A 26810-nucleotide genomic window follows, 5' to 3' on the forward strand; every position below is an offset into this window, starting at 1 on the left:
CGGGTTTTTTAAAATTAAAAGTGGCGCCGAAACAGAGGGGCGGAGCTAACTCCAGCTCCGTCCGGCGGACTCAGACTCTCCGCTCCCCGGCCGCAGCATACAGGCGGCCGGGGTGTTACACACCGCTCCCCGGCCGCAGCATATACAGGCGGCCGGGGGTTACACACCGCTCCCCGGCCGCAGCATACAGGCGGCCGGGGGGTTACATTTACAATATACAGGCGCTCCCCGGCCGCAGCATACAGGCGGCCGGGGGGTTACATTTACAATGGATAGGTCATACACCGCTCCCCGGCCGCAGCATACAGGCGGCCGGGGGTTACATTTACCCGCTCCCCGGCCGCAGCAAGGCGGCCGGGGCATACATTGGCACGAAGCAGGGGGGGGCGGAGCTAACTCCCGCTCTGTATGGCGGGCTCTCTCCGCTCCCCGCGCCGCTGCAGCACGCCGCTCCACAGTCTCACGCTGAAGGCTCATTCCTCTCCTGGCTGTGCAGGGAGTATTTCTTTGCATGTAGAAGGTAGGAGGGGTGAGTAAAGGCTTATAACCCGCTTTACTCAGCGGGCTCCCAAGCTCAGTGTCTCTAGGCAACAGACCCTGTCTCTGGGGTTTTTAGCTTTTCCATGCTTTGTGCTGCTCAAATATAGCGACATTCCTCCCTGCAGTAGAGTCCTCTGCCCGGCATTTCCTACATGTAGATCAGGGAACCTGCTCTATTACAGGAGCTGGGACTCAGCTCATTAATAATTAAAAAATCTACTGTGCAGTATTTCTTACCTACAAATACACAGTATTTATCTACCCTATTGGGTTCATTCACGGTGGTGTGTGTGTGTATATATACATATATAGTTATGTGTGTGTGTGTGTATATATATATATATATATATATATATATATATATATATATATATATATATATAATGTGTGTGTGTGTGGGTATGTATATAGATATATCCATACAATACCAGATATAGGGGATAAAACAAACACTTCCGCAATGTTTTCTAATAACAGAATACCCCACCTTGCCACATAACATTTTCCCCCATCTTTTCTCACAGGCTGGTCACCATTTTGAAAAGCCAGCGGAACCTCCGAGAACCATCTGGTGCACCTTAATTAGTGGTACACTACATACAGGGCGGGGTGTTGCCTTCCCTTTATTATTCCTTGGTGTCACTAGTTACTAATGCTATGTGTAATTGGGGAATGTGTGTAAGGCATCAGACAAATAGCGCTGTGGCTCAGTACGCTAGTAGCGGGTATCTGAACAGGGGTTTGAATCCAAACAAAACTTTAAGGAGAGCTCCTATAGCCTAGGGCTAAGACTCCTGTCCCACAGCGCAGCGCTACTGGTTCAGGTCTCCACTGCTCCAGAAAGTTTATTTGAATCGTGTCGGTCACTACACATTATAGTGCAGACCTTACATAGGGCTGTGTTTATTTAACCCACCTTTTCTCCTTTCGTTTGTCTCACCTGGGATAGTCAAAGAATTCCCTCTTAGGTGTGAAGTATGCGGTGGAGCCATCTGCAGAGCCCTCCACGCACCTGCAGGACACTCCTGTTTGAACAGCTCAGATTATACAGGTAATGTCACTGGTAACCAGAGACCTTGTACGTCATTTCACCTCTCCAGGTTTCTAAAGGAACCTTGCTAACCTTCCATGTTACAATACTGATGATGTCTGTTTTCTGTGGAGTCTGAACCAGTGTCTCAGAATATCCAGGTGCATTATACAGCAGTTCGTCTGATACTGCAGGTAAAGGAGGCGGACACGTCAAGTCCATCAGGGTTCCACGCCAATGACGAAATGACAGCGACTGGTCCAGTATCGGATGAGCTGGGCAGGCTCCGGTAGACGGCCGGCAGACACCCGAATACACAATTTCAGGTATCAAACAATGTTTGTTTTCCTATCCTTTCCCCGCAGACGGCAGGAGATGGTATCAGAACCTCTCTAGGGTATACACCTCGATGTATCGCCGGTCCATCAAGCCGCCGTTTTCCTGTGGCAACCTTGCTCAGGGATGCATCGACATATACGGCAGCGCGGTTCTACCGTGTCCGGAGCAGGTAGGTTGGGGAACAATTGTCCTCTAGGTTACAGGATGTTTCGCATCAGGATCAATTGATACTTTGGTACAGGTCAGAATCACGATTCTGCTTTATGTTCTTTGGAGGTCTCCACGTCTGCAGACTCGGACCCTGCATCTTCGCTTGGGCTGTCTTAACCCGACGACCTCTGGGGCTGCGACAGTGACAGGTGAACATGAAATCCTACGGGGCAGATGGTTCTGGGGAAGGAACTTTCTGCAGGATTTCTTGAACCATTGGAGGTAAGTCCACTTTGCTTTCTCCTACTACTGCCCCAGCTCCAAGACAGACCTTTACTGGTCTTTCCTTTAGATTTTTCCGTGCCCTTTCAAGCTTTCGACTCCACACGGGCGATATCTCAGTCACCAGGGGTTCTCAGGGTAAAAAGCTGCAGCAGAGGTTCAACATCCTCGGTCCAGTCTGATTTTGTCATCCTATACACCCATTACACAGACTTTCCTACCACCTGGAGGGTCCCAGGGTAGGCGCAAGTCGATGGGAGAAGGCTTGGGCGGTTACAACCTTCTCAGGAGTCCCGCGGCATGGGTCGGCCGATTTACGATGACAAGAGTCATACTGCAGGCTGCGCTCCATAGGCTTCTAACCGCAAAGGGTGTTGATCCCTGTTTTTCACATATCATTTGAATTAGGACAGTTCTCAGGCCTTTGTTTTCTTTTCACGTTCCGAAGCCAAGTGGCTCGGACAGGCCTATTCTGGCCTTAGAATCCTTTTAGTCTGTGATTGCTAGTTTGAACAAGGAAGGGAGTTTTAAGTGTCCCTTGTCTTCAGGGATGCCGGTTTACGGATTACCGTTGGACGGGCTTTTCTCAGATTCGCATTACAGGATTCAAATTTTCGCTGTCAGTCCTTTCCTTTCGGTCTCTCTTCCACTCCCACAGAGTTTAGGAAGATCACAGAATAACTCTTTTTCAAGGGCAGTGGGTGACATTGGTTCCCTAATGGGACAATCTACTGCTGCTTTCCCACTCTGTACATTAGGTGGCTTCTGAATATCCGGAGGATCCAGGAGCTTCTGATTCGACACAGATCCAATTTATGCTCCGCATAGACGTTTCTCAACACGGTCCGTCAGAGGATTTTTCATTCCTCGGCACCAGATACTCTATTCCTTCAGTCAAGTTGCGACGCAATGAGTGGTCGCCTCCATTCCTCTCTGAGCGGGGGACAACAATCTTCTTTCCAGGTCAAGCCACCAGGTCAGACTCACGGGTGAGGGAACATTCCCCGGAGTTTTGTCAGCTGGTCCGAAGTGGGCGGAGATTTCGGATCGACCTCAGGGCGTTCTGACTGACTCTTTAACCCTTTATTACTCTCGGACGTGAGCTCTGGCGGCAGTAGCCGAGGAGGCCCTCAGGGCTCCGGGGAATTTTCTGGTTATTCTATCCTGCCTCCTTTTCTATTTCTACCTCATGTTCAGTAACACAGGAGGGGATTATGCGTGCTAGTCCTCTCGGTGGCGCTGGTTGGGCCACGCATGACTTGAAGATACAAATACGCCTGTTGTCAGTAGAGGAGCCTTAGCTCCTACCTCGACTGGACTGTCTACTTCAACAGGCTCCTTTTTTCTCTTTGTTCAATCTTACACTGGTTTCGTTTCGTTTACCCGTGTGACTGTTCACGAGACCTCAGAAGGGAGGAGTTCCCTAGTTCGGTTAGGCCTACTGGGCCCCGATTTCAGAAGTCTGTTACCTCTTCTCGCTTTTGCCACTTTTGGAAAACTTTATGGGACATAATAAGGATAAAAGGGGTTTCTCTAACGTCCTAAGTGGATGCTGGGGACTCCGTCAGGACCATGGGGAATAGCGGCTCCGCAGGAGACAGGGCACAAGAATAAAGCTTTAGGATTAGGTGGTGTGTACTGGCTCCTCCCCCCATGACCCTCCTCCAGTTAGGTTTTTGTGCCCGTCCGAGCAGGGTGCAATCTAGGTGGCTCTCCTAAAGAGCTGCTTAGAAAAAGTTTTTAGGTTTTTTATTTTCAGTGAGTCCTGCTGGCAACAGGCTCACTGCATCGAGGGACTTAGGGGAGAGAATTTCAACTCACCTGCGTGCAGGATGGATTGGATTCTTAGGCTACTGGACACCATTAGCTCCAGAGGGAGTCGGAACACAGGTCTCACCCTGGGGTTCGTCCCGGAGCCGCGCCGCCGACCCCCCTTACAGATGCTGAAGATTGAAGGTCCGGAAACAGGCGGCAGAAGGCTCTTCAGTCTTCATGAAGGTAGCGCACAGCACTGCAGCTGTGCGCCATTGTTGTCACACACTTCACACCAAGCGGTCACGGAGGGTGCAGGGCGCTGCTGGGGGCGCCCTGGGCAGCAATATTTAATACCTTTATGGCAAAAGAATACATCACATATAGCCATTGAGGCTATATGTATGTATTTAACCCATGCCAGATATCTAAAACTCCGGGAGAAAAGCCCGCCGAAATAGGGGGCGGGGCTTATTCTCCTCAGCACACAGCGCCATTTTCCTGCTCAGCTCCGCTGTGAGGAAGGCTCCCAGGACTCTCCCCTGCACTGCACTACAGAAACAGGGTAAAACAGAGAGGGGGGGCATTTTTTGGCGATATTTTGATATATTTAAGCTGCTATAAGGAACAACACTTATATAAGGTTGTTCCCACATATATTATAGCGCTTGGGTGTGTGCTGGCAAACTCTCCCTCTGTCTCCCCAAAGGGCTAGTGGGGTCCTGTCTTCGATAAGAGCATTCCCTGTGTGTCTGCTGTGTGTCGGTACGTGTGTGTCGACATGTATGAGGACGATGTTGGTGTGGAGGCAGAGCAATTGCCGATAATGGTGATGTCACCCCCCAGGGAGTCGACACCGGAATGGATGGCTTTGTTCATGGAATTACGTGATAATGTCAGCACATTACAAAAATCAGTTGACGACATGAGACGGCCGGCAAACCAGTTAGTACCTGCCCAGGCGTCTCAGACACCGTCAGGGGCTGTAAAGCGCCCTTTACCTCAGTCGGTCGACACAGACCCAGACACTGAATCTAGTGTCGACGGTGATGAAACAAACGTATTTTCAAGTAGGGCCACACGTTATATGATCACGGCAATGAAGGAGGCTTTGCATATCTCTGATACTGCAAGTACCACAAAAAGGGGTATTATGTGGGGGGGTGAAAAAACTACCTGTAGTTTTTCCTGAATCAGAGGAATTGAATGATGTATGTGATGAAGCGTGGGTTAACCCAGATAGAAAAGTGCTAATTTCAAAAAAGTTATTGGCATTATACCCTTTCCCGCCAGAGGTTAGGGCGTGCTGGGAAACACCCCCTAGGGTGGATAAGGCGCTCACACGCTTATCAAAACAAGTGGCGTTACCGTCTCCTGATACGGCCGCCCTCAGGGATCCAGCTGATAGGAGACTGGAAACTACCCTAAAAAGTATATACACACATACTGGTGTTATACTGCGACCAGCCATCGCCTCAGCCTGGATGTGCAGTGCTGGGGTCGTCTGGTTGGATTCCCTGACTGAAAATATTGATACCCTGGATAGGGACAGTATTTTATTGACTATAGAGCAATTAAAGGATGCTTTCCTTTATATGCGAGATGCTCAGAGAGATATTTGCACTCTGGCATCGAGAGTAAATGCGATGTCCATATCTGCCAGAAGGAGTTTATGGACGCGACAGTGGTCAGGTGATGCGGATTCCAAACGACATATGGAAGTATTGCCGTATAAAGGGGAGGAATTATTTGGCGTCGGTCTATCGGATCTGGTGGCCACGGCAACTGCCGGAAAATCCACCTTTTTACCTCAGACCCCCTCCCAACAGAAAAAGACACCGTCTTTTCAGCCGCAGTCCTTTAAGAACAAGCGGACAAAAGGACAGTCATATCTGCCTCGGGGCAGAGGAAGGGGTAAGAGAGGGCAGCAAGCAGCCCCTGCCCAGGAACAGAAGCCCTCTCAGGGTTCTGCAAAGCCCTCAGCATGACGCTGGGGCCTTACAAGCGGACTCAGGAGCGGTGGGGGGTCGACTCAAGAATTTCAGCGCACAGTGGGCTTGCTCACAGGTGGACCCCTGGATCCTGCAGGTAGTATCTCAGGGTTACAGGTTGGAATTCGAGAAGTCTCCCCCTCGCAGGTTCCTAAAGTCTGCTTTGCCAACGTCTCCCTCAGACAGGGCGACGGTATTGGAAGCCATTCACAAGCTGTTTTCTCAGCAGGTGATAGTCAAGGTACCACTCCTACAACAGGGAAAGGGGTATTACTCCACGCTATTTGTGGTACCGAAGCCGGACGGCTCGGTAAGACCTATTCTAAATCTGAAATCTTTGAACCTGTACATACAAAAGTTCAAGATGGAGTCACTCAGAGCAGTGATAGCGAATCTGGAAGAAGGGGACTTTATGGTGTCCCTGGACATAAAGGATGCTTACCTGCATGTCCCAATTTGCCCTTCACATCAAGGGTACCTCAGGTTCGTGGTGCAAAACTGTCATTATCAGTTTCAGACGCTGCCGTTTGGATTGTCCACGGCACCTCGGGTCTTTACCAAGGTAATGGCCGAAATGATGATTCTTCTGCGAAGAAGAGGCGTATTAATTATCCCTTACTTGGACGATCTCCTGATAAGGGCAAGCTCCAGAGAACAGCTGGAGGACGGAGTAGCACTAACCCAACTAGTGCTGCAACAACACGGGTGGATTCTGAATTTTCCAAAATCTCAGTTGACCCCGACGACACGTCTGCTGTTCCTGGGAATGATTCTGGACACGGTTCAAAAAAAGGTGTTTCTTCCGGAGGAGAAAGCCAGGGAGTTATCCGAACTTGTCAGGAACCTCCTAAAACCAGGGAAAGTGTCTGTGCATCAATGCACAAGAGTCCTGGGAAAGATGGTGGCTTCTTACGAAGCGATTCCATTCGGCAGATTCCACGCACGAACTTTTCAGTGGGATCTGCTGGACAAATGGTCCGGATCACATCTGCAGATGCATCAGCGGATAACCTTATCGCCACGGACAAGGGTGTCTCTTCTGTGGTGGTTGCAGAGTGCTCATCTGTTAGAGGGCCGCAGATTCGGCATATAGGACTGGGTCCTGGTGACCACGGATGCCAGTCTGAGAGGCTGGGGAGCGGTCACACAGGGAAGAAACTTCCAGGGAGTATGGTCAAGCCTGGAGATGTCTCTTCACATAAATATACTGGAGCTAAGAGCGATTTACAATGCTCTAAGTCTGGCAAAACCCCTGCTTCAGGGTCAGCCGGTGTTGATCCAGTCGGACAACATCACGGCAGTCGCCCACGTAAACAGACAGGGCGGCACAAGAAGCAGGACAGCAATGGCAGAAGCTGCAAGGATTCTTCGCTGGGCGGAAGATCATGTGATAGCACTGTCAGCAGTATTCATTCCGGGAGTGGACAACTGGGAAGCAGACTTCCTCAGCAGACACGATCTACACCCGGGAGAGTGGGGACTTCATCCAGAAGTCTTCCACATGATTGTGAACCGTTGGGAAAAACCAATGGTGGATATGATGGCGTCCCGCCTCAACAAAAAACTGGACAGGTATTGCGCCAGGTCAAGAGACCCTCAGGCAATAGCTGTGGACGCTCTGGTAACACCGTGGGTGTTCCAGTCAGTGTATGTGTTCCCTCCTCTGCCTCTCATACCAAAAGTACTGAGAATTATACGGCAAAAGGGAGTAAGAACGATACTAGTGGCTCCGGATTGGCCAAGAAGAACTTGGTACCCGGAACTTCAAGAGATGCTCACGGAGGATCCGTGGCCTCTACCTCTAAGACGGGACCTGCTTCAGCAGGGACCGTGTCTATTCCAAGACTTACCGCGGCTGCGTTTGACGGCATGGCGGTTGAACGCCGAATTCTAAGGGAAAAAGGCATTCCGGAAGAGGTCATTCCTACACTGGTTAAAGCCAGGAAGGAGGTGACTGCACAACATTATCACCGCATTTGGAGGAAATATGTTGCGTGGTGTGAGGCCAGGAAGGCCCCCACGGAGGAATTTCAACTGGGTCGATTCCTACATTTCCTGCAAACAGGATTGTCTATGGGCCTCAAATTGGGGTCCATTAAGGTTCAAATTTCGGCCCTGTCGATTTTCTTCCAGAAAGAATTGGCTTCAGTTCCTGAAGTCCAGACTTTTGTAAAAGGAGTACTACATATACAGCCCCCGGTTGTGCCCCCAGTGGCACCGTGGGATCTTAATGTAGTCTTGGATTTTCTCAAATCCCATTGGTTTGAGCCGCTCAAATCGGTGGAGTTGAAGTATCTTACATGGAAAGTAACCATGCTACTGGCTCTGGCTTCAGCCAGGAGAGTATCAGAATTGGCGGCTTTATCATATAAGAGCCCATATCTGATTTTCCATACGGACAGGGCAGAACTGCGGACGCGTCCTCATTTTCTGCCTAAGGTGGTGTCAGCGTTTCACCTGAACCAGCCTATTGTGGTGCCTGCGGCTACTAGCGATTTGGAGGATTCCAAGTTGTTGGACGTGGTCCGGGCATTGAAAATATATATTTCAAGAACGGCGGGAGTCAGAAAGTCTGACTCACTGTTTATATTGTATGCACCCAACAAGATGGGTGCTCCTGCTTCTAAGCAGACGATTGCTCGTTGGATTTGTAGCACAATTCAACTTGCACATTCTGTGGCAGGCTTGCCACAACCTAAATCTGTCAAGGCCCATTCCACAAGGAAAGTGGGCTCATCCTGGGCGGCTGCCCGGGGGGTCTCGGCATTACAACTCTGCCGAGCTGCTACTTGGTCAGGGGCAAACACGTTTGCAAAATTCTACAAATTTGATACCCTGGCTGAGGAGGACATTGAGTTCTCTCATTCGGTGCTGCAGAGTCATCCGCACTCTCCCGCCCGTTTGGGAGCTTTGGTATAATCCCCATGGTCCTGACGGAGTCCCCAGCATCCACTTAGGACGTTAGAGAAAATAAGAATTTACTTACCGATAATTCTATTTCTCGTAGTCCGTAGTGGATGCTGGGCGCCCATCCCAAGTGCGGATTGTCTGCAATACTTGTACATAGTTATTGTTACAAACAAATTCGGGTTGTTATTGTTGTGAGCCGTCTGTTCAGAGGCTCCTACGTTTGTCATACTGTTAACTGGGTTCAGATCACAAGTTATACGGTGTGATTGGTGTGGCTGGTATGAGTCTTACCCGGGATTCAATATCCTTCCTTATTGTGTACGCTCGTCCGGGCACAGTATCCTAACTGAGGCTTGGAGGAGGGTCATGGTGGGAGGAGCCAGTACACACCACCTAATCCTAAAGCTTTATTCTTGTGCCCTGTCTCCTGCGGAGCCGCTATTCCCCATGGTCCTGACGGAGTCCCCAGCATCCACTACGGACTACGAGAAATAGAATTATCGGTAAGTAAATTCTTATTTTTTCCCCTTCTTTCAGTTACCATTCATCTTTGGTTTCTCAAGGGAGGTTTTGCTCCGCAGCGCTTCAAACCACACTGACCTGAATTTTAGGTCTCTGCCTTTTTCGGTTTTCTTCCAAATGAGATTATCCTAGCGGCCGTAAGTTCGGGCTCTCTTTCAGGGAGTACTCTATTGGCAACTCCCCTGGCTGAGCTTCGGCCTCAGCGGTCGTTTCTTCCAGAGGGGATGTCCATTTTTCATATAAATCTGACACTAGTGTTTTTCAGTCCTCTCTGAATGTTGTCAGGGCTCGCCGACTCTCTCTACAGAGGTCTCAGGCTATTCGATGAAGTGTTTTTCTTCTTTGTTCTGTACGATGCTCCCGTACTAAATAGCCGGGGTCCCAGCATACGCTGGGCCGTTGGATACATCTGACCATCAGACAGTCTTCTTGGCGGTTACTAGGGAGCCTCCGTTTTCCATTTCAGCGCACTTTACGCGCTTTGTAAGACCTTCGTGGGCGGCTGCCCGTGGGGTCTCCATGAATATTTTGTCGGGCGGCTACTTGGTCAGACCGACATTCGTTTTGTCAAATTCTATAAGTTTGACACTTTTGCGGCCTCTGCATCACAGTTTGGCCGAGCGGTTTTACAGGACTCTCAGCGCTCTCCCACCCGATTTGGGAGCTCTGGGACGTCCCCATTGTAACTACACTCCAGTGGCCCCTAGTGGATGAAGGAGAAATCAGGATTTTGGTACTTACCGATAAATCCCTTTCTCCGATTCCACAGGGGCCACTGGACGCCCGCCCAGCGCTGTTCCTCCTGGTTTTTTGCTTAACGGTTTGCAGATCACCATATGACTGCTTGTTGAGTTCAGGCTAGCCTGGTTTTTGTCAGGTTCTGTTCCAGGTTTAGTTTGTGTTCTCCTGGTTTACAGGGCGTCGTTAACCTCCTCTACCTTAAGGTTTGTTTATTCCAGCTCTCCTCGGGCACAGTTTTACTTAGACTGGCTTGGAGGGGAGATAGTAGGGGAGGAGCTAGCCACAGTGTGAGAATTTTAAAGTGCCAGCTCCCAATTACTGCCTACTATTTCCCCATTGTAACTACGCTCCAGTGGCCCCTGTGGAATCGGAGAAAGGGATTTATCGGTAAGTACCAAAATCCTGATTTATAGAGAAAGGGCTGCACTAGTAAGGACAGAACTCACCATCACATACACAGAACACAACTTCCTATAGGGCTGTACTAGTGAGGACAGAACTCACCATCACATACACAGAACACAGCTTCCTATAGGGCTGCACTAGTGAGGACAGAACTCACCATCACATACACAAAACACAGCTTCCTATAGTACTTTATAGAGAAAGGGCTGCACTAGTGAGGGCAGAACCAACCATCACATACACAGAACACAGCGTCCTATAGGGCTGAAGTAATAAGGACAGGATTCACAATTACATAAACAGAACACAGCTTCCTATAGGGCTGCACTAATGAGGACAGGATTCACAATTACATAAACAGAACACAGCTTCCTATAGGGCTGCACTAATGAGGACAGGATTCACAATTACATACACAGAACACAGCTTCCTATAGGGCTGCACTAATGAGGACAGAACTCACCATCACATACACAGGACACAACTTCCTATAGGGCTGCACTAATGAGGACAGAACTCACCATCACATACACAGAACACAGCTTCCTATAGGGCTGCACTAATGAGGACAGAACTCACCATCACATACACAGAACACAGCTTCCTATAGTACTTTATAGAGAAAGGGCTGCACTAGTGAGGACAGAACTCACCATCACATACACAGCTTCCTATAGGGCTGCACTAATGAGGACAGGATTAACCATTACATAAACAGAACACAGCTTCCTATAGGGCTGCACTAATGAGGACAGGATTCACCATCACATACACAGAACACAGCTTCCTATAGGGCTGCACTAATGAGGACAGGATTCACCATACATATATACAACACAGCTTCCTATAGGGCTGCACTAATGAGGACAGGATTCACTATTATATACACAGAACACAGCTTCCTATAGAACTTTATAGAGAAAGGGCTGCACTAGTGAGGACAGAACTCACCATCACATACACAGAACACAGCTTCCTATAGGGCTGCACTAATGAGGACAGAACTCACCATCACATACACAGAACACAGCTTCCTATAGGGCTGCACTAATGAGGACAGAACTCACCATCACATACACAGAACACAGCTTCCTATAGTACTTTATAGAGAAAGGGCTGCACTAGTGAGGACAGAACTCACCATCACATACACAGGACACAACTTCGTATAGGGCTGCACTGATGAGGACAGAACTCACCATCACATACACAGAACACAACTTCGTATAGGGCTGCACTAATGAGGACAGAACTCACCATCACATACACAGAATACAGCTTACTATAGGGCTGCACTAATGAGGACTGGATTCACCATTACATAAACAGAACACAGCTTCCTATAGGGCTGCACTAGTGAGGACAGAACTCACCATCACATACACAGAACACAACGTCCTATAGGGCTGTACTAGTGAGGACAGAACTCACTATCACATACACAGAACACAGCTTCCTATAGGGCTGCACTAATGAGGACAGAACTCACCATCACATACACAGAACACAGCTTCCTATAGTACTTTATAGAGAAAGGGCTGCACTAGTGAGGACAGAACTCACCATCACATACACAGGACACAACTTCGTATAGGGCTGCACGAGTGAGGACAAAACTCACCATCACATACACAGCACACAGCTTCCTATAGGGCTGCACTAATGAGGACAGGATTAACCATTACATAAACAGAACACAGCTTCCTATAGGGCTGCACTAATGAGGACAGGATTAACCATTACATAAACAGAACACAGCTTCCTATAGGGCTGCACTAATGAGGACAAGATTCACCATTACATAAACATATCACAGCTTCCTATAGGGCTGCACTAATGAGGACAGGATTCACCATTACATAAATACAACACAGCTTCCTATAGGGCTGCACTAATGAGGACAGGATTCACTATTATATACACAGAACACAGCTTCCTATAGTACTTTATAGAGAAAGGGCTGCACTAGTGAGGACAGAACTCACCATCACATACACAGAACACAGCTTCCTATAGTACTTTATAGAGAACGGGCTGTACTAGTGAGGACAGAACTCACCATCACATACACAGAACACAGCTTCCTATAGAACTTTATAGAGAAAGGGCTGCACTAGTGAGGACAGAACTCACCATCACATACACAGAACACAGCTTCCTATAGAACTTTATAGAGAAAGGGCTGCACTAGTGAGGACAGAACTCACCATCACATACACAGAACACAGCTTCCTATAGGGCTGCACTAATGAGGACTGGATTCACCATTACATAAACAGAACACAGCTTCCTATAGGGCTGCACTAGTGAGGACAGAACTCACCATCACATACACAGAACACAGCTTCCTATAGAACTTTATAGAGAAAGGGCTGCACTAGTGAGGACAGAACTCACCATCACATACACAGAACACAGCTTCCTATAGAACTTTATAGAGAAAGGGCTGCACTAGTGAGGACAGAACTCACCATCACATACACAGAACACAGCTTCCTATAGGGCTGCACTAATGAGGACAGAACTCACCATCACATACACAGAACACAGCTTCCTATAGGGCTGCACTAATGAGGACAGAACTCACCATCACATACACAGAACACAGCTTCCTATAGGGCTGCACTAATGAGGACAGAACTCACAATCACATACACAGAACACAGCTTCCTATAGTTCTTTATAGAGAAAGGGCTGCACTAGTGAGGACAGAACTTACCATCACATACACAGGACACAACTTCCTATAGGGCTGCACTAATGAGGACAGAACTCACCATCACATACACAGAACACAACTTCGTATAGGGCTGCACTAATGAGGACAGAACTCACCATCACATACACAGAACACAGCTTCCTGTAGGGCTGCACTAGTGAGGACAGAACTCACCATCACATACACAGAACACAGCTTCCTGTAGGGCTGCACTAGTGAGGACAGAGCTCACCATCACATACACAGAACACAGCTTCCTATAGGGCTGCACTAGTGAGGACAGAACTCAGCTTCCTATAGGGCTGCACTAGTGAGGGCAGAACTCACCATCATACACAGAACACAGCTTCCTATAGGGCTGCACTAGTGAGGACAGAACTAACCATCACATACACAGAACACAGCTTCATATAGTACTTTATAGAGAAAGGGTTGCACTAGTGAGGACAGAACTCACCATCACATACACAGAACACAGCTTCCTATAGTACTTTATAGAGAAAGGGTTGCACTAGTGAGGACATAACTCACCATCACATACACAGAACACAGCTTCATATAGTACTTTATAGAGAAAGGGTTGCACTAGTGAGGACATAACTCACCATCACATACACAGAACACAGCTTCCTATAGGGCTGCACTAATGAGGACAGAACTCACCATCATATACACAGAACACAGCTTCCTATAGGGCTGCACTAGTGAGGACAGAGCTCACCATCACATACACAGAATACAACTTCCTATAGGACTGCACTAATGAGGACAGAACTCACCATCACATACACAGGACACAGCTTCCTATAGGGCTGCACTAGTGAGGACAGAGCTCACCATCACATACACAGAACACAGCTTCCTATAGGACTGCACTAGTGAGGACAGGATTCACCATCACATACACAGAACACAGCTTCCTATAGGGCTGCACTAGTGAGGACAGAACTCACCATCACATACACAGAACACAGCTTCCTATAGGGCTGCACTAGTGAGGACAGAACTCACCATCACATACACAGAACACAGCTTCCTATAGGGCTGCACTAGTGAGGACAGAGCTCACCATCACATACACAGAACACAGCTTCCTATAGGGCTGCACTAATGAGGACAGAACTCACCATCACATACACAGAACACAGCTTCCTATAGGGCTGCACTAATGAGGACAGAACTCACCATCACATACACAGAACACAGCTTCCTATAGGACTGCACTAGTGAGGACAGAACTCACCATCACATACACAGAACACAGCTTCCTATAGGGCTGCACTAATGAGGACAGAACTCACCTTCACATACACAGAACACAGCTTCCTATAGGACTGCACTAGTGAGGACAGAACTCACCATCACATACACAGAACACAGCTTCCTATAGGGCTGCACTAATGAGGACAGAACTCACCATCACATACACAGAACACAGCTTCCTATAGGGCTGCACTAGTGAGGACAGAACTCACCATCACATACACAGAACACAGCTTCCTATAGGGCTGCACTAGTGAGGACAGAACTCACCTTCACATACACAGAACACAGCTTCCTATAGGGCTGCACTAATGAGGACAGAACTCACCATCACATACACAGAACACAGCTTCCTATAGGGCTGCACTAGTGAGGACAGAACTCACCATCACATACACAGAACACAGCTTCCTATAGGGCTGCACTAATGAGGACAGAACTCACCTTCACATACACAGAACACAGCTTCCTATAGGACTGCACTAGCGAGGACAGAACTCACCATCACATACACAGAACACAGCTTCCTATAGGGCTGCACTAATGAGGACAGAACTCACCATCACATACACAGAACACAGCTTCCTATAGGGCTGCACTAGTGAGGATAGAACTCACCATCACATACACAGAACACAGCTTCCTATAGGGCTGCACTAGTGAGGACAGAACTCACCTTCACATATACAGAACACAGCTTCCTATAGGGCTGCACTAATGAGGACAGAACTCACCATCACATACACAGAACACAGCTTCCTATAGGGCTGCACTAATGAGGACAGAACTCACCATCACATACACAGAACACAGCTTCCTATAGGGCTGCACTAGTGAGGACAGAACTCACCATCACATACACAGAACACAGCTTCCTATAGGGCTGCACTAGTGAGGACAGAACTCACCATCACATACACAGAACACAGCTTCCTATAGGACTGCACTAGTGAGGACATAACTCACCATCACACACACAGAACACAGCTTCCTATAGGGCTGCACTAGTGAGGACAGAACTCGCCATCACATACACAGAACACAGCTTCCTATAGGGCTGCACTAGTGAGGACAGAGCTCACCATCACATACACAGAACACAGCTTCCTATAGGGCTGCACTAGTGAGGACAGAACTCACCATCACATACACAGGACACAGCTTCCTATAGGGCTGCACTAGTGAGGACAGAACTCACCATCACATACACAGAACACAGCTTCCTATAGGGCTGCACTAATGAGGACAGAACTCACCATCACATACACAGAACACAGCTTCCTATAGGGCTGCACTAGTGAGGACAGAACTCACCATCACATACACAGAACACAGCTTCCTATAGGGCTGCACTAATGAGGACAGAACTCACCATCACATACACAGAACACAGCTTCCTATAGGGCTGCACTAGTGAGGACAGAACTCACCATCACATACACAGAACACAGCTTCCTATAGGGCTGCACTAATGAGGACAGAACTCACCATCACATACACAGAACACAGCTTCCTATAGGGCTGCACTAGTGAGGACAGAACTCACCATCACATACACAGAACACAGCTTCCTATAGGGCTGCACTAATGAGGACAGAACTCACCATCACATACACAGAACACAGCTTCCTATAGGGCTGCACTTATTAGGACAATACTCACCATCACATACACAGAACACAGCTTCCTATAGGGCTGCACTAGTGAGGACAGAACTCACCATCACATACACAGCACACAGAACACAACTTACTTAAACAGTCTGAGCAGTGGAAGATCCAGGAGTTGCTCGAGGGTCTGGCCATGAAATTCGGGACGAGATTCTTGTAACTTCTTGAAACGAGCAAAAGATTTATTCTTCTTTGCCTGTGTCTGGAAGGAGAATGTTATGTGAGCATCCAGTAGCCATCATGTCAGATGCTGTAACAGAACCTTAGCAATAAAAAGTTACTTGAAATGAATTTCAAAATATAACAATAAAAAAGTGGGTTGCGTTACCGAGATTGTTTAACATAAATCTTTTACACACAGAGATCCATCATCACTTCTTATTAAACTGAGGAGCGATTTGTTTTAAAGTTATGGTAGACTTACCATTAACGGTTTCTTCAAGGTCTGTAGGCTCCACAGGAATTACCATGGGGTATAGGTGGTTTGGAGAGAACCAGGCACCAAACAGTTTAGCTTTCAGGTCCCAGGATGCACTGGTCCTTCCTCCCCTATAACCTGCCCCCCTCCTCTAGTGGAGTGAGTTTTGAAGGTATTTGGAACCGGAAGGTCTGCCTCCGTGTATGCCTGGGAAATTGTCATTCGAAACCATCTAGATAATGTCTCCAGCCTCTTTTGTGAAATCCGTATAGAACAGACTATCTGAGAATCTGATCGTCGTAGAGATTTGGTTCGGTCCCCATAAATTCAAAGTACAAGAACAACCTCCTGAAAAGCTTCACCTGCCGTGATGGCAGAGGACTGAAAGGCTGGCACAACAGTCTCCTGATTGATATGAAACCTGGAGACAACTTAAGGGAGGTCGCCAGACCTAGTTCTGAGGACGGCCCTATCCTGGTGAAAAATTATAAATGGGGAGAGACAAGATAAATCTCCTAGGTCAGACACCCTGCCTGCTGATGCAGTGGCAAGAAGGAAGAGATTCTCCCACGTGGGCCATTTCTAATCCACAGATTCCAAGGGTTCAAACGGTGACGTTTGTAAAGCCTAAAGCACTAAAGGTAAGTCCCATGTGGCCAGCGGAGGGACAAAACGGAGGTTATATCCTGAAAACTTCCCAAAGAAAGGGCCGGACATCAGGTATAGAAGGAATCTAACGTTGAAACCATACCTAAATAGCCGAGAACCAGATCCAATCCTGCTTACAGAAAGGCCAGAACTCTAGTCACCCTAAAGGATTAAAATTGTAGCCTCTGATGATTTATGTAAACTACAATGGTCGCATTCTCGGACTGTACCTGAACAGGTCTGCTGCTAAGAAGATCCCGTGCCAGCTGGAGTGCTTCGTACACTGCCCAAATCTCCAGAACGTTGATGGGCAGACTACTGTCCTGTATTGTCCATCGTCACTGAAACAATTGGGGACTAGTTACTGCTCCCCATCTTTGAAGACTGGCGTCCGTGGTGAGGAGCACCCAATACAGCATCCAAAAAGGACGCCCCTTGTTCAAATGGTGGTGCTAACAGTTCCAAAATGACAAGATCAGACGTTGAAGAGGCATGGAGTGGAATTGGGCATACTCCACCATGTCGAAGGTGAAGACCATGGACCCCAAGACCTACATGGCTGAGTGGATGAAATCTCGCCATGGCTGAAGAAAGCTGCACAGACAAGTGTGAAGGGCTGATATCTTGTTTGGTGGCAGGAAGATCCTCTGTACCTGTGGATCTAGGATGGCTCCTAGATGTAACATCCTCTGAGAGGGGTACAGGGAGGACTTTTTCCAGGTGAGAATCCAGCCGTACACCTGCAGGAGGGCAATGGTCAAACAGAGATGTTGCTGTAAAGTCTCTGGCGATGCTAGAATCAGCAGGTCATCTAGGTAGGGAAGGATACAAACCCCCTGACGCCTGAGATGTGCGGTTATAACTGCCATAAGACCCGAGAGGCTGTGGAAAATTCAAATGGCAAAACCCCAACTAAAAGTGTTGCTGACTGATATCAAACCTGAGGAAACACTGATAGGCACATGCAGGTATCGCTCCTTCAGTGTTCGTTTCTCTGATTCCACCTCCTCTTCGCTACCTCTCTCAGTTGGAGAACCGCAAGGCTCAGTCTTAGGACCTCTGCTTTTCTCTATCTATACCACATCTCTTGGGAAACTAATCAGCTCTTTTGGATTTCACTATCATCGGTACGCAGATGATACTCACATCTACCTATCCTCCCCAGATTTATCACCATCTGTATTGGGCCGGGTCACTGAATGCCTTTCTGCCATTTCATCTTGGATGACATCTTGTCACCTCAAACTGAATATTTCTAAAACAGAATTATTTATATTTCCACCGGCCAATAGTAGTTACCAACCTGATATCTCTATCACCGCTGAGAACTCGGCAATCATCCCTACCCCACAAGCTCGCTGCCTAGGTGTCACCCTCTGATCTGTCCTTTATCCCCAAATTCACTCTGTCTCAAGATCATGTTACATGCATCTAAGAAACATATCCAAAATACGCCCATATTTTACACAACACACTGCTAGCACTCTAATCCACGCTCTCATTATCTCCCGCATTGATTATTGTAATAGTCTCCTGACCAGTCTTCCTAAACATGGACTCTCACCACTACAATCCATTCTGACTGCAGCTACGAGGCTAATCTTCCTCGCTAGACGTTCATCGTCTGCAGATCCGCTCTGTCAGTCCCTCCATTGGTTACCGGTATTCTACCGTATTAAATATAAAATACTTTTACTCACATACAAGGCTATTAACCAAACTGCACCAACATACATCTCTTCTCTCATCTCATAATATCTCCCAACCCGACCTCTCCGCTCTGCACAAGATCTGCGTCTCTTATCCACACTCATTACTCGCTCCCACTCACGATTACAGGACTTTATCCGAGCTTCACCCACTCTGTGGAATGCCCTCCCACACACAATAAGACTTACCTCTAGTCTCCAAACATTTAAATGTTCCCTGAAAACTCACCTCTTCAGACAAACCTATCACATTCCAGACCCACCCACATAACCCTCAGTGCTTCCCTATCTAATTACATCCTCTCTGTACAGTATACATAACATCACATATCTTGTCTTTCTTTACTCTCACACCCTCCTGACACTTGGCCAACATTGCGGGGTATCATCATACAACCCATTAAGAACCTAGCAATCTGGTGACCATTATGTAATAGGTAGCATCTATCCTTGTGTATCTATGCCTATTTCCCTATAGATTGTAAGCTTGTGAGCAGGGCCTTCCTACCTCTGTCTGTCTGTTTTTACCCAGTTTTGTTCTATTACTGTTGTTCTAATTGTAAAGCGCAACGGAATATGCTGCTATATAAGACACTGTTAATAAATGAATAAATTGGTATGCATCCTTGATGTTCAGGGCCATGTGAGGGGACACTGTGCACTAAGTGGGGTTCCCGGTCACTCCACAAAGAAAATGACACCAACATTTTTATTTAAAGATTCATGCCAGCCTTTTGTCATGTCGACCTTGCTCACGCTGAACTATTTCGGGTGTCGACTTAGTCACTGTCGACCAATAGTGGTCAACCTAGACACTGTTGACCTAAGTGTGGTGACCCTATGACGCACACCCGTATTTAGCACTTGTGTAACACTCCGATGTATGCGTCCACTAACACTACTCTCTGGAGGATTTTACTAACACACAACTCCTCCTTCTTTCCTACTGGCTGTGGATTATTAGCTCTACCACTAATGGTAGACACGCATTAGATCGACACGGTCAAAAGGTTGACATAGAAATTGTCAACACAAAAACGTAGACACATTTTGTTTACATTTTTGGGTGTTTTGGCACTTTACAGCCACAGACAAGCCCCATTAGTGTTCCACGTCCCCTCGCATGCCTCCCCATGCTTTGGGCAAGGTGCCACGCTGCGCTCAACACTGGTTACTAATCCCAATCGTAGTCCACGTGGATCGTAAAGTATGAAAAAGTTGAAAATAATGAAATTAAAAAAACCTTGGGTCTACCATATGTGTGTCGACCATTGTCAACCGTTTCACCCTGTCGACCTGTTGAACTGTCTACCATTAGTAGTAGATCTATAGTCCGGATACCTTTACTATTAACCCTTTAGTACTGCAATAGTGTGCTGCCCTGAGGTGGATCAGTGTAACAATGGCTGCCGAACATCTTACTGGGGGAGGGTGGAGATATGAGCAGATCAGAAGCAGGAAAACCTCTGAGACTAGGGGAAGGGCTAACGGGGAGAGCTCACCTCCCCTATGCTGACATCACCCCAGGGCTAACCCGGCCTTCCAAGTGTCCCCGATGACGCAAATGACCCGGTCTCCGCTGTCAGCGCCTCCGGGGTGTCACCAACTCCGGAGGTTGGGCCGCTGCTACCGCGATTCCCCTTAACTGCTCTTTCGGTGTCCGAATGCGGCCCTGGAGTAGCCTGCTAGCAGCTGACGAGAGCAATGGACCGGTTACCAGTGTCATGGCGCCACCACGAGTGATGGAGGAGACGCATAGGCCTGTCCCTATCGGATACCCAGCCATGCTTGCTCTAAGTTAAAAAAAAAGAGAAAAAAAAAAAGCTTGGGGCTGCTGAAAGGAGCCCCCTGTCCAATGGTGCGTCAGTCTCCTGCCGGCATCAAACGACAACCGGATGACCTGGGGCTGGGGTCAGGGTATAGGGGAGGAAGAACCAGTGCATCCTGGGACCTCAAAGCTTAACTGTTTGGTGCCCATTTCTCTCCAAACCACATACACCCCAGAGTAATTCCTGTGGAGCCTATAGACCCTGATGAAGAAAAGTGATATTTACTGTTATTAATTGCATTGTATTTCCAATTAACAGTCAGCTGTATATGGTCACTTGCTCAATGCACATCTGAACAATTACAATCTCTGTAAAAAGGGACATAAAGGCAAACAGATTAGTCAGTTCGAGTGGGCACCAGTAAGGTGTCACCGTGTGACGGGGTGAAGCGTCAGCAGTGAGGTGTCACCGTGTGACGGGGTGTAGCGTCAGCAGTGAGGTGTCACCGTGTGACGGGGTGTAGCGTCAGCAGTGAGGTGTCACCGTGTGACGGGGTGTAGCGTCAGCAGTGAGGTGTCACCGTGTGACGGGGTGTAGCGTCAGCAGTGAGGTGTAACCGTGTGACGGGGTGTAGCGTCAGCAGTGAGGTGTCACCGTGTGACGGGGTGTAGCGTCAGCAGTGAGGTGTCACCGTGTGACGGGGTGTAGCGTCAGCAGTGAGGTGTCACTGGGTGTAGCGTCAGCAGTGAGTTGTCACTGGGTGTAGCGTCAGCAGTGAGGTGTCACTGGGTGTAGCGTCAGCAGTGAGGTGTCACGGAGTGTAGCGTCAGCAGTGAGGTGTCACGGGGTGTAGCGTCAGCAGTGAGGTGTGTAGCGTCAGCAGTGAAGTGTCACCGTGTGACGGGGTGTAGCGTCAGCAGTGAGGTGTCACCGTGTGTAGCGTCAGCAGTGAGGTGTCACCGTATGACGGGGTGTAGCGTTAGCAATGAGGTGTCACTGTGTGACGGGGTGTAGCGTCAGCAGTGAGGTGTCACCGTGTGACGGGGTGTAGCGTCAGCAGTGAGGTGTCACCGTGTGACGGGGTGTAGCGTCAGCAGTGAGGTGTCACCGTGTGACGGGGTGTAGCGTCAGCAGTGAGGTGTCACCGTGGGACGGGGGGTAGCGTCAGCAGTGAGGTGTCACCGTGGGACGGGGGGTAGCGTCAGCAGTGAGGTGTTACCGTGGGACGGGGGGTAGCGTCAGCAGTGAGGTGTTACCGTGGGACGGGGGGTAGCGTCAGCAGTGAGGTGTTACCGTGGGACGGGGGGTAGTGTAAGCAGTGAGGTGTAACCATGTGATGGGGTGTAATGTCAGCAGTGAGGTGTCACCATGTGATGGGTGTAATGTCAGTAGTGAGGTGTCACCATGTGACGGGTGTAATGTCAGTAGTGAGGTGTCACCATGTGACGGGTGTAATGTCAGTAGTGAGGTGCAATCATGTGACGGTGTGTAATGTCAGTAGTGAGGTGTAACCATGTGTAAGGGTGTAATGTCAGCAGTGAGGTGTCACCGTGGGACGGGGGGTAGTGTAAGCAGTGAGGTGTAACCATGTGATGGGGTGTAATGTCAGCAGTGAGGTGTCACCATGTGATGGGTGTAATGTCAGTAGTGAGGTGTAACCATGTGATGGGGTGTAATGTCAGTAGTGGGGTGTAATGTCAGTAGTGAGGTGTAACCATGTGATGGGGTGTAATGTCAGCAGTGAGGTGTCACCATGTGATGGGTGTAATGTCAGTAGTGAGGTGTAACCATGTGATGGGGTGTAATGTCAGTAGTGGGGTGTAATGTCAGTAGTGACGTGTAACCATGTGACGGGGTGGGAGATCACTAGTGAGGTGTCACCATGTGACGGGGTGTAATGTCAGTAGTGAGGTGTCACCATGTGATGGGGTGTAATGTCAGTAGTGAGGTGTCACCGTGTGATGGGGTGTAATGTCAGTAGTGAGGTGTCACCGTGTGATGGGGTGTAATGTCAGTAGTGAGGTATCACTGTATGATGGGGTGTAATGTCAGTAGTGAGGTGTCACCGTGTGATGGGGTGTAATGTCAGTAGTGAGGTATCACTGTATGATGGGGTGTAATGTCAGTAGTTAGGTGTCACCGTGTGATGGGGTGTAATGTCAGTAGTGAGGTGTCACCATGTGAAGGGGTGTAATGTCACCATGTGATGGGGTGTAATGTCAGTAGTGAGGTGTCACCATGTGATGGGGTGTAATGTCAGTAGTGAGGTGTAACCATGTGATGGGGTGTAATGTCAGTAGTGAGGTGTCACCATGTGACGGGGTGTAATATCAGTAGTGAGGTGTAACCATGTGATGGGGTGTAATGTCAGTAGTGAGGTGTCACCATGTGACGGGTGTAATGTCAGTAGTGAGGTGTCACCATGTGACGGGTGTAATGTCAGTAGTGAGGTGTAACCATGTGATGGGGTGTAATGTCAGTAGTGAGGTGTAACCATGTGACGGGTGTAATGTCAGTAGTGAGGTTTCACCGTGTGATGGGGTGTAATGTCAGTAGTGAGGTGTCACCATGTGACAATAAGAATTTACTTACCGATAATTCTATTTCTCGGAGTCCGTAGTGGATGCTGGGGTTCCTGAAAGGACCATGGGGAATAGCGGCTCCGCAGGAGACAGGGCACAAAAAGTAAAGCTTTCCGATCAGGTGGTGTGCACTGGCTCCTCCCCCTATGACCCTCCTCCAAGCCTCAGTTAGGTACTGTGCCCGGACGAGCGTACACAATAAGGGAGGAATTTTGAATCCCGGGTAAGACTCATACCAGCCACACCAATCACACCGTACAACTTGTGATCAAACCCAGTTAACAGTATGATAACAGAGGAGCCTCTGAAAGATGGCTTCCTAAACAATAACCCGAATTAGTTAACAATAACTATGTACAATTATTGCAGATAATCCGCACTTGGGATGGGCGCCCAGCATCCACTACGGACTCCGAGAAATAGAATTATCGGTAAGTAAATTCTTATTTTCTCTATCGTCCTAGTGGATGCTGGGGTTCCTGAAAGGACCATGGGGATTATACCAAAGCTCCCAAACGGGCGGGAGAGTGCGGATGACTCTGTAGCACCGAATGAGAGAACTCCAGGTCCTCCTTAGCCAGAGTATCAAATTTGTAAAATTTTACAAACGTGTTCTCCCCTGACCACGTAGCTGCTCGGCAAAGTTGTAATGCCGAGACCCCTCGGGCAGCCGCCCAAGATGAGCCCACCTTCCTTGTGGAGTGGGCCTTTACAGATTTAGGCTGTGGCAGGCCTGCCACAGAATGTGCAAGTTGGATTGTGCTACAGATCCAACGAGCAATCGTCTGCTTAGACGCAGGAGCACCCATCTTGTTGGGTGCATACAATATAAACAACGAGTCAGATTTTCTGACTCCAGCTGTCCTTGCAATATATATTTTTAATGCTCTGACAACGTCCAGTAACTTGGAGTCCTCCAAGTCACTTGTAGCCGCAGGCACTACAATAGGCTGGTTCAGATGAAATGCTGACACCACCTTAGGGAGAAAATGCGGACGAGTCCGCAGTTCTGCCCTGTCCGAATGGAAAATCAGATATGGGCTTTTGTAAGATAAAGCTGCCAGTTCTGACACTCTCCTGGCCGAAGCCAGGGCTAGTAACATGGTCACTTTCCATGTGAGATATTTTAAATCCACCTTTTTTAGTGGTTCAAACCAATGAGATTTTAGAAATTCCAAAACCACATTGAGATCCCACGGTGCCACTGGAGGCACCACAGGAGGCTGTATATGCAGCACTCCCTTAACAAAAGTCTGGACTTCAGGAACTGAAGCCAATTCTTTTTGAAAGAAAATCGACAGGGCCGAAATTTGAACCTTAATAGATCCCAATTTGAGACCCATAGACAATCCTGATTGCAGGAAATGTAGGAATCGACCCAGTTGAAATTCCTCCGTCGGAGCACTCCGATCCTCGCACCACGCAACATATCTTCGCCAAATGCGGTGATAGTGTTGCACGGTTACTTCCTTCCTTGCTTTAATCAAAGTAGGAATGACTTCTTCCGGCATGCCTTTTTCCTTTAGGATCCGGCGTTCAACCGCCATGCCGTCAAACGCAGCCGCGGTAAGTCTTGAAACAGACAGGGACCCTGCTGAAGCAAGTCCCTCCTTAGAGGTAGAGGCCACGGATCTTCCGTGATCATCTCTTGAAGTTCCGGGTACCAAGTCCTTCTTGGCCAATCCGGAACCACTAGTATCGTTCTTACGCCTCTTTGCCGTATAATTCTCAATACTTTTGGTATGAGAGGCAGAGGAGGAAACACATACACCGACTGGTACACCCAAGGCGTTACCAGCGCGTCCACAGCTATTGCCTGCGGATCTCTTGACCTGGCGCAATACCTGTCCAGTTTTTTGTTGAGGCGAGACGCCATCATGTCCACCATTGGTCTTTCCCAACGGGTTACCAGCATGTGGAAGACTTCCGGATGAAGTCCCCACTCTCCCGGGTGAAGGTCGTGTCTGCTGAGGAAGTCTGCTTCCCAGTTGTCCACTCCCGGGATGAACACTGCTGACAGTGCTATCACATGATTCTCTGCCCAGCGAAGAATCCTTGCAGCTTCTGCCATTGCACTCCTGCTTCTTGTGCCGCCCTGTCTGTTTACATGGGCGACTGCCGTGATGTTGTCCGACTGGATCAACACCGGTTTTCCTTGAAGCAGAGGTTCTGCCTGGCTTAGAGCATTGTAGATTGCTCTTAGTTCCAGAATGTTTATGTGAAGAGACGTTTCCAGGCTCGTCCACACTCCCTGGAAGTTTCTTCCTTGTGTGACTGCTCCCCAGCCTCTCAGGCTGGCGTCCGTGGTCACCAGGATCCAATCCTGTATGCCGAATCTTGACCGGGGATATAGCGGCTCCGCAGGAGACAGGGCACAATAATAAAAGCTTTAGGATCAGGTGGTGTGCACTGGCTCCTCCCCCTATGACCCTCCTCCAAGCCTCAGCCAGGATACTGTGCCCGGACGAGCGTGCATAATAAGGAAGGATATTGAATCCCGGGTAAGACTCATACCAGCCACACCAATCACACCGTACAACCTGTGATCTGAACCCAGTTAACAGTATGATAACAACGAAGGAGCCTCTGAAAAAGATGGCTCACAACAAGAATAACCCGATTTTTGTAACAATAATTATGTACAAGTATTGCAGACAATCCGCACTTGGGATGGGCGCCCAGCATCCACTACGGACTACGAGAAATAGATTTATCGGTAAGTAAAATCTTATTTTCTCTGACGTCCTAGTGGATGCTGGGGACTCCGTCAGGACCATGGGGATTATACCAAAGCTCCCAAACGGGCGGGAGAGTGCGGATGACCCTGCAGCACCGAATGAGAGAACTCCATGTCCTCCTCAGCCAGGGTATCAAATTTGTAGAATTTAGCAAACGTGTTTGCCCCTGACCAAGTAACTGCTCGGCAAAGTTGTAAAGCCGAGACCCCTCGGGCAGTCGCCCAAGATGAGCCCCCTTCCTTTTGGAATGGGCTTTTACCGATTTTGGCTGTGGCAGGCCTGCCACAGAATGTGTAAACTGAATTGTATTACAAATCCAGCGAGCAATCGTCTGCTTAGAAGCAGGAGCACCCATCTTGTTGGGTGCATACAGGATAAACAGCGAGTCAGATTTTCTGACTCCAGCCTTCCTGGAAACATATTTTTCAGGGCCCTGACAACGTCAAGTAACTTGGAGTCCTCCAAGTCCCTAGTACCCGCAGGCACCACAATAGGTTGGTTCATGTGAAAAACAGAAAACACCTTAAGGAGAAATTGAGGACGAGTCCTCAATTCTGCCCTGTCAGAATGAAAAATTAAGTAAGGGCTTTATATATGATAAAGCCGCCAATTCTGACACACGCCTGGCTGAA

At 48.5% G+C, this 26810-nt stretch overlaps 1 protein-coding gene across 2 annotated transcripts in view; it reads right to left on the bottom strand.

Annotated features, from left to right (window-relative positions):
• ARHGEF39 (Rho guanine nucleotide exchange factor 39) overlaps nucleotides 1-26810 on the bottom strand; it is a 478541-nt gene that overhangs the window by 358864 nt on the left and 92867 nt on the right. For both annotated transcript variants that reach the window (XM_063957481.1, XM_063957482.1), the window contains exon 5: nucleotides 16398-16516. In XM_063957481.1, coding sequence (XP_063813551.1) covers nucleotides 16398-16516 — 119 coding nt within the window. The remainder of the gene's footprint in view (nucleotides 1-16397; nucleotides 16517-26810) is intronic.

Source organism: Pseudophryne corroboree, chromosome 1 (genome assembly GCF_028390025.1).
Source record: "Pseudophryne corroboree isolate aPseCor3 chromosome 1, aPseCor3.hap2, whole genome shotgun sequence".
Taxonomy (NCBI): Eukaryota; Metazoa; Chordata; class Amphibia; order Anura; family Myobatrachidae; genus Pseudophryne; species Pseudophryne corroboree.